The following is a 7,643-nucleotide window of genomic DNA, read 5'->3' on the forward strand; positions in this document are numbered from 1 at the left end:
CCTCCAATTGTAACAGTGCATGACCCTGTTTAGTGGCAGCCCCTATCATGGGGTAGTGTCAAATACATGTTAAACATGCAGCACAGCATTACTCTTCTACACCCGTGTTGTTCATGATTACTGTTATGCTTCTCACCTAGCTTGAACTACTATAATATAATGATAACATGTGTATTTGTAAAGCGCACATTCACCCATAGGTCTCTTGGCGCTGAATAACAGATGTTTATTGTTAGCCAACTCAATGGTACTCATTTTATCGACCTAAGATGGATGATAGGCTGAGAGGACCCACCAGGGTTTGAACCTGTGACCATGAGTTGAAACCTAGGCCCCTGCAGTGGATGCATTAGTCCACTGAGCCACCAGACTACTGCCTCCTCCATACTAGCAAGGAACAAATCAATGAAAATAGGTTGCTGCCCCACGTGTAAAAATGCATGAACCCCTAATCTTCTGTCCCTTATGTTATTGTAGGTATTGCTGCTCGGTCGCATTTTGGGTCGAAGAAACATTAAGGAAACACTTGGCAGTTGCCAGGTGGGCTGGTAGAAAAATAAAAATGCCCAGCTTGTAAAACGGGGGGGGGGGGGGGGGCAGTAATACTACCTAAGGAGGCAACTCCCATCGTCCTGTATTCCATTTGCAACATACTTACCTCAAAGTTGACAAGGGCACGCTGCATTGCGCTGGTACACTCTTCCTCAGATGTTGAGTCGACACACCCCAAAACTCCATTAGTGTACATAGCAATGCATTGTTCATCCATTCAGATCCGTATTTTGTTTTATCTTCAGATTACAATAGTGCAAATGGATCTGCTTTGTTGCTCTCGTTTCTCAGTAGTTGCCCATCGCATTTTACGAGGGCAGAGAATGCTACTGTGTCTTTACATTGTAACAGTGCATGTGATACTGTTCGGTTCACACGCCCATTCCGTGTCAGACTCATTGTTCCTCGGGTGCATGCTTCCGGAATTCCTCTGCTTCACCCAGAGCTTTTGCCCCTACCCAATTTTAGCATTTACCTTACTGTCCCTTGCTATGCACCTGGAGTTTCAAACCAGATGCGAGTACTACGGTGAATGAATGATAAGGGCCGCCTCTCACAGCGCTGTGACAAGGAAGCCACGCACGGCAATGCCGGCTGAAAGCATGAGGCATGCAGGGGTGGGGGCTGAGCTGCACCCACAGGAGGCCTGAGCAGAACCAGGAAAAAAACACACAGAAAAGCGCCGGCTGCTGCCTGCAGGGCTCTGAGCAAGAACGGCTCGGCCAATCAGAGCGCCGCTTCCCAGAGTTTACCTTTTATGGCAGGAGCGGCCGCTGCGCGCGCCGCTATAAATGGCACCGGCTCGCGCTACTGGCCTTGCAGTCGCTCTGAGCTTCCTCACCACTCTCGTGCCTAAGGACCTGTCGCTCATCTCCCCGGAACCGCCCACCTTAAGGTAGGAAAAGTAATCCCGGTGAACAGAAAATGGTGGAGGGGTAGCCGAACGCAGGGCAGTTTTGGCGGGGTGTGCTCTAAAAGCTAGCATACTCATTCAACTGTTCTCAGAGCACGCACGTGCTTTTTGTTTAAATTGGGGTGTACAATAGGGTCTCGTGGTGTTGGTATGGGGATGTAATTAAGTTTATACTGTGATGTTACTGTTGAGGTTTGGGTCCAGGGCTAGTTTCACGAGGGGGTTTAGTGTTTCTAGTCTAGTTGTTGGGGGCTTAGTGCTAGGCGCGGTAGTTGCTACAGTGTTCAACTTTTTAAACTAATATGAGTGTTTTATTTTAGTATGGTACGTGGGAGGGACTGGCAGCTGTTATATATTTTTTTATGTATTGGAGGTTGTCTGCAATCCCTGGGGCGGGTGGGTACTGATCAGGTGGGGTCAATACTTGGTTTGTAATAGTGAGATTACATGTTTATCCAGCTACATGCCAGATGATTCAAAACTGGGGGTTGGTAAAGTGTGTACGGTGGTTGTCTAACTATGCTGTCAATGGAACTGTTTAACTTGTCTTGTTTTGGCGTCATACTGCCTTCGGGGAATACTTTGTGGTGCCCCCGGGCCTACATTGGTTACCGAGAAGCTTCGGCGGGTCACTCCTACTTGCTTCGCGCCGGTTTCCGGTGCCGGGCTGCTGTCTAGGGAGGTTTGTCGGAATGGGCGGGGCTTCAGGCCCGCGAACGCCGGTAGGGCGCGGCCCTCCGTCTGCCGCTTCCGTTTCTAACGGTCAGCGCGGACTGGCTCGGACTGTACCACTAGAGGAGGGTGGGGCGCCAGCTCTTCCGTTCATTGTCTCTGAGGGGCGCCCTGGAATGTACCATGCCGCGGCTGGGCGTGTCCCTAGCCCTAAAGTGCCTTTGTTCTATGCAGGCGTTGAGCCGGTTTCACATTCGAACCCCCACGCCCCCTTATGTCCGGGTCTCAGTATTTCTAAGATCTCTTGGATGTTAAGTTAGAAAAAAATTGTCAAATATTCGCTTTAACCGCGAGTTGTCTTTAGTCCTGAACTCTAGGCAACTTAATTAAAATGTGGCTGTTAATGCGCGCGTGTACAGTGCTTCCTTCAGGATGTAGGGCGCGACGAGACCGGCAGGCCTGATTTGTAGTCCAATCCGCACTAAGGTGCAAAATGGTAATCTGACTCGAATACAGTACGGCGTTGTAAAATGCAACTAGCATGCTGAACTGGTATGCAGGGGGCGGGGCATTCTGGGAACGAAGGTTGTGGACCTCTCTGGATGACTTGGTGACTGGGCATCCTATCCTATTCATCTGCTAATTTGTGCACCACATTGGCTCTTTGTTAATTGAACTTTATGGACCCGGGAGCTTCAATTGGCCTGTCCGGAGTCGAGATTAACCGGTTTATCTCTAATCTGGTTACTTGAGCCGGACATAGGTAGACGAGAGCTCGCTCCTAATGAATGGCTTTCGTCGCCAAACTAGTGCCTTCTACAAGTGGGCGTGGCATCCCCCACACAAGGCTTGAACTCTAAACTTTGGTGGCTTGGCTTTCGTGCTTGGTAAGCGATCACCTGTTGACCTGAATTTGTCTAGCTATGCACGCTTTTTTTCCGAGGTGTAAAATGGTTAAATCCTGGAGCTATGCTATGAGGATTAATTGGGACGTGACTAGTTTGGCTGGTAGTAGTCGCTGCCCATTTCCTCGCAAACCTACACCATCGTTAAAACGGAGCATTTCCCGCACTCGTGCCCTGTTTAAGTGGGTATTCAAGAGGTTCTATCTACTTGCCCAGTTATGGCTCCTGGAACAATGGACTTGTAAGTCCTGTGAGGGAACTACTGACGCATGCGCCCCCTTGAGGGTACTTTTGGGACTGATGGTGGGAAGCAAAGAATGCATACTCTGGGCGTGGGCAACAAGAATGTGCAGCTAACCTGTCATCGATTGTTTGTAAAAACGTACCTTTTTTTTATCTACAGATCAAAATGGAGGATGATATTGCCGCACTCGTTGTTGACAATGGATCCGGTATGTGCAAGGCCGGCTTCGCTGGAGATGATGCTCCACGTGCTGTCTTTCCATCCATCGTGGGGCGCCCAAGACATCAGGTACAATTATTTCTTATTACCCTACTTTCGTCTGTCACGGCAGCTAATCCTCGAGAAAGTATCTGTTCATGTATATAGTCCCGAGGTGTAATTCGTTAATAGCTTGATCAGCTGTACTTAAAACGACATCTTGCCAGCTGACTTGCAGATTGTATTCAGATCCCAAAATGGATCCTTGATGAACCAGTGTATGGATCCCCGACACTGTTGGTGCATGTACTAAATGCGGTTTCTTTGGTTTTTTTTTTGCCATGCAGGGTGTGATGGTTGGCATGGGCCAGAAAGACAGCTACGTTGGTGATGAAGCTCAGAGCAAGCGTGGTATCCTGACCCTGAAGTACCCCATTGAACACGGTATTGTCACCAACTGGGATGATATGGAAAAGATCTGGCATCACACCTTCTACAACGAGCTCCGTGTTGCCCCAGAGGAACATCCTGTACTTCTAACTGAAGCTCCACTCAACCCCAAGGCCAACAGAGAAAAGATGACACAGGTGCTTTTTCAAACTTCATCTTAAGATTTTAAACTCGTAACTACTATGGCTATTTGCCAATATGTCTTGCTTTCCATTTACTCGAATTTGCTGTTCACAGGTTTCCTTTCCATGACCTGAGTCTTCTCTCCCTGGAAGTCTGACAGGTTGTCTTTCCTGAACTGTCTTGTGGATTTACTACCTGCTTGTGTAACATACCTTTCTCTAATTACTAACAATACTGTACCTTGCAGTATGGAATGTGCAGTTTTTGTAGTTTGGTTGGGGTGCCGTTTGCCTCCCTACCCAGAGTTGGCTTTGCCTGGCTGGAGTTTTGGGAGCACTGTTTAGGAGCTCACGTTACCAGAGTGCAGATTGATCACGTGTTTTGCATCTCCACCTGCATGACTTCAGAAGTGCTTACACCTTCATGAGCCTGTAAACAGTTGTTTAATAAATAGTATTTCCTTTCTACAGATCATGTTTGAGACCTTCAACACCCCAGCCATGTATGTGGCTATCCAGGCTGTGCTGTCCCTGTATGCCTCTGGTCGTACCACTGGTATTGTGATGGATTCCGGTGATGGTGTCACCCACACTGTGCCCATCTATGAAGGTTATGCCCTGCCTCATGCCATCCTGCGTCTTGACTTGGCTGGTCGTGACCTGACAGACTACCTCATGAAGATCCTGACAGAGAGAGGCTACAGCTTCACAACTACAGCCGAAAGAGAAATTGTGCGTGACATCAAGGAGAAGCTCTGCTATGTTGCTCTGGACTTTGAGCAGGAAATGGCAACTGCTGCATCTTCATCCTCCCTGGAAAAGAGTTATGAATTGCCCGACGGTCAGGTGATCACCATTGGCAATGAGAGGTTCAGGTGCCCGGAGGCCCTCTTCCAGCCGTCCTTCCTTGGTAAGTAATGGTGTAGATTGCTTATCTTGGCTTAAATGAAATTACCTTGACCTCATTTACTGTATTTTTGAGAAACTGAGCCATTGAAACCTGTTATTACTTTTCCAAATAGGTATGGAATCTTGTGGTATTCATGAAACCACTTACAACTCTATCATGAAGTGTGATGTTGATATCCGAAAAGACTTGTATGCCAACACAGTGTTGTCTGGTGGTACCACCATGTACCCCGGTATTGCAGACAGAATGCAGAAGGAAATCACAGCTCTAGCACCAAGCACAATGAAAATTAAGGTGAGCTCTTATTTGCTTATTCCTGTTACAGAGCTTGGGACTGTTTCCATTTAGGGACCATCAGAAGTGGTTGTGTGGGCAGTCACAAATCCGGCCGAATGCCACGAGGACTATTATCGATTGCTTTTAGAAAGGCCCTGTTCTGATAAACAATTGGCGTGACCCCTAAAATCCCAACTGTTCTTTAAATGCACCATCTTTTCCCCCTGCACAGTTTAGTAGGTTTTGAGAACTAACTTTTTTTTTTCCCCTTCAATCCATAGATCATTGCCCCACCTGAGCGCAAGTACTCTGTCTGGATCGGTGGCTCCATCCTGGCTTCCCTGTCCACCTTCCAGCAGATGTGGATCAGCAAGCAGGAGTACGATGAATCTGGACCTTCAATTGTCCACCGTAAATGCTTCTAAATGACTGTAGCTCAATACAGCTTGACAAATGTAACTTCGCAAAAAGAACCAAGACGAGGCATGGCTTTTTACTTTGTTTTTGGCGCTTGACTCAGGATTGAAAACTGGAACAAAGGAAGATGGCAGTATTGTGGAGCAAACATTCCCATGTTCTACAATGCATGGAGGACTTGATTGTACTTTGTCATTCCAAATTGTTCAAATGCATTGTTACAGGACGTTACTTGCCTCTGTGAAGGCTGCCCAGTTCCATGGGGCGTGTACGGGAATCATATATTGGTGATAGTATTGCTTGTATGTGAAGTTATGTTACCCAACAAGTCTTTTGTATCTTTCGCCTTAAAACACTTGGTCCGTATCTTCAATTTTGTTCCTCTAGTCCATATGGACAATCCCCAATTTGCTGTTTGAAGGTTTACAAACTTTCTTCTGACATCAGTAAGATGTGGTGCCATTATGTGGGGAGGGAGGGCTTACCTGTACACTTAATTGAAGACATTCAAATAAAGTGCACATGTTAAAGGAGTGACATCTGCTTTGTGGTGCCTAGACTTTGCAATTTGAAATGGTTTTCCAACCTTATTGTGCTTTTTTAATTTTTTGTTATCCTAATCACTTTATTTTTATTTAGTAGGGCAATATTTCTTAATTGCATCATGGCTTAAATTCAACTTTTCAGTTAGTTTTCTTAAAACTTTGATGCAGAGTTATGGCTGAGTAGAATTAGCAAGACTACCATCTCACAGCACTATGCTTTCAGCATCTGGAATTGACACTTGCCTTGGAGTAATTCTGCAAGAATGTAGCATTTTCTAAATTTAATTGTATATACTAATCTGCGTTGATTTCTGGGACAGGCTACATTAGTGTTCAAACTGTGGGTTCTCCAAATAAGACCAAGCCGACCCCAGCGATCACCAGCAATTTAAGACTGTATCCTGTTCAGATGTGGCCACCAGCAACCGGCTGTTTAGGAGGGGCAGGTGGGGGTTAAGAAGGGGCATAGCCAAATGTGTGCTGATTAACTGCAGTAGTAACATTGGATCAGCCGTTTCCGCACTATGATCTTGTGGGGGTGGAAAGTGTCACCTTGGGGTTTAGCATGAAGTGTCTAATGTGACAAACTAGGCTATGGTTTCAGATACTTGCTGTGAGCGGTCTCAATGTATGGGGAAAGGATACAGGTAAGAACTCAATTTAGGCAGGGTTTCAGGTGTACCTGTTGACCCCGTCCTGCATTTACCATATGCAATCTGATGCTCTTGTGCAAACCTACTGAAGGGCCGATTTGGTATGCCATGTGCACAGCGGAAGACTCCACATAGATTGACAGAAGTTAATTTTATAAGGTGACTCCTAGAGCTTGCAGGTATAGGATCCACTTACCTTTTTCTACAAAGGTTAATGTAATATGCTACATAACATGAGCTTTTGGTTTGCTTAAAATTCTTTGTACTGTTAGTATGGCTTCACCCTATGGATGCTACAGGAAACGTGCCGATATTGCAGGGAGTATGCTTTAACTATGCATGAATCATTTCACAAACCTTGTTCTGTTATTAGGGAGAAAGTGAACTGCACCAGTGGTTTTGGCCTGTTTCCAGCAGTGTTCAAGACGGCTTGATCGAGCTAAGCTGTTTATAGAACATGATGGAACCCAGTTTCTTCTGTTGGCAGGTGCTTGTGCACCAGAGTCCCGCTTTGACAAGACCCACTACCCTGCCTGCAATGCCGTTAAGTGCATGTGTTTAATTTTTGTGTGGAAACCTTACTTTGCTCCTGGATTTTCCATTGAGAAGTTGTCTGGGCTGGCTCATTAAAAACTTGACTTTTACTCCAGCGGAAGTGGCCCAGACATTAAAGTCCTCTGCCTCCCATGATTTTTAGTTCTGACCTTTTAGGTCGAGCTTAACAGACATAGATGTCTGTTAGGCATCATATTGTGGGCTTGGCAATAACTTGGAGGGCCTTGCAGC

The 7,643-nt window shown here is 46.3% G+C and overlaps 1 protein-coding gene across 1 annotated transcript; it reads left to right on the forward strand.

Annotated features, from left to right (window-relative positions):
- The first annotated feature begins 1,370 nt into the window (after positions 1-1,370).
- On the forward strand, positions 1,371-6,196 carry LOC147684804 (actin, cytoplasmic 1). Its single transcript, XM_086940668.1, has 6 exons — positions 1,371-1,447; positions 3,446-3,574; positions 3,832-4,071; positions 4,528-4,966; positions 5,079-5,260; positions 5,524-6,196. The coding sequence occupies exons 2-6, from the start codon at positions 3,452-3,454 to the stop codon at positions 5,665-5,667; spliced, it is 1,128 nt and encodes a 375-aa protein (XP_086796794.1). The 5' UTR covers positions 1,371-1,447; positions 3,446-3,451; the 3' UTR covers positions 5,668-6,196.
- The last annotated feature ends 1,447 nt before the right edge of the window (positions 6,197-7,643 follow it).

This window comes from Lissotriton vulgaris, chromosome 10 (assembly GCF_964263255.1).
Source record: "Lissotriton vulgaris chromosome 10, aLisVul1.2, whole genome shotgun sequence".
Classification (NCBI taxonomy): domain Eukaryota; kingdom Metazoa; phylum Chordata; class Amphibia; order Caudata; family Salamandridae; genus Lissotriton; species Lissotriton vulgaris.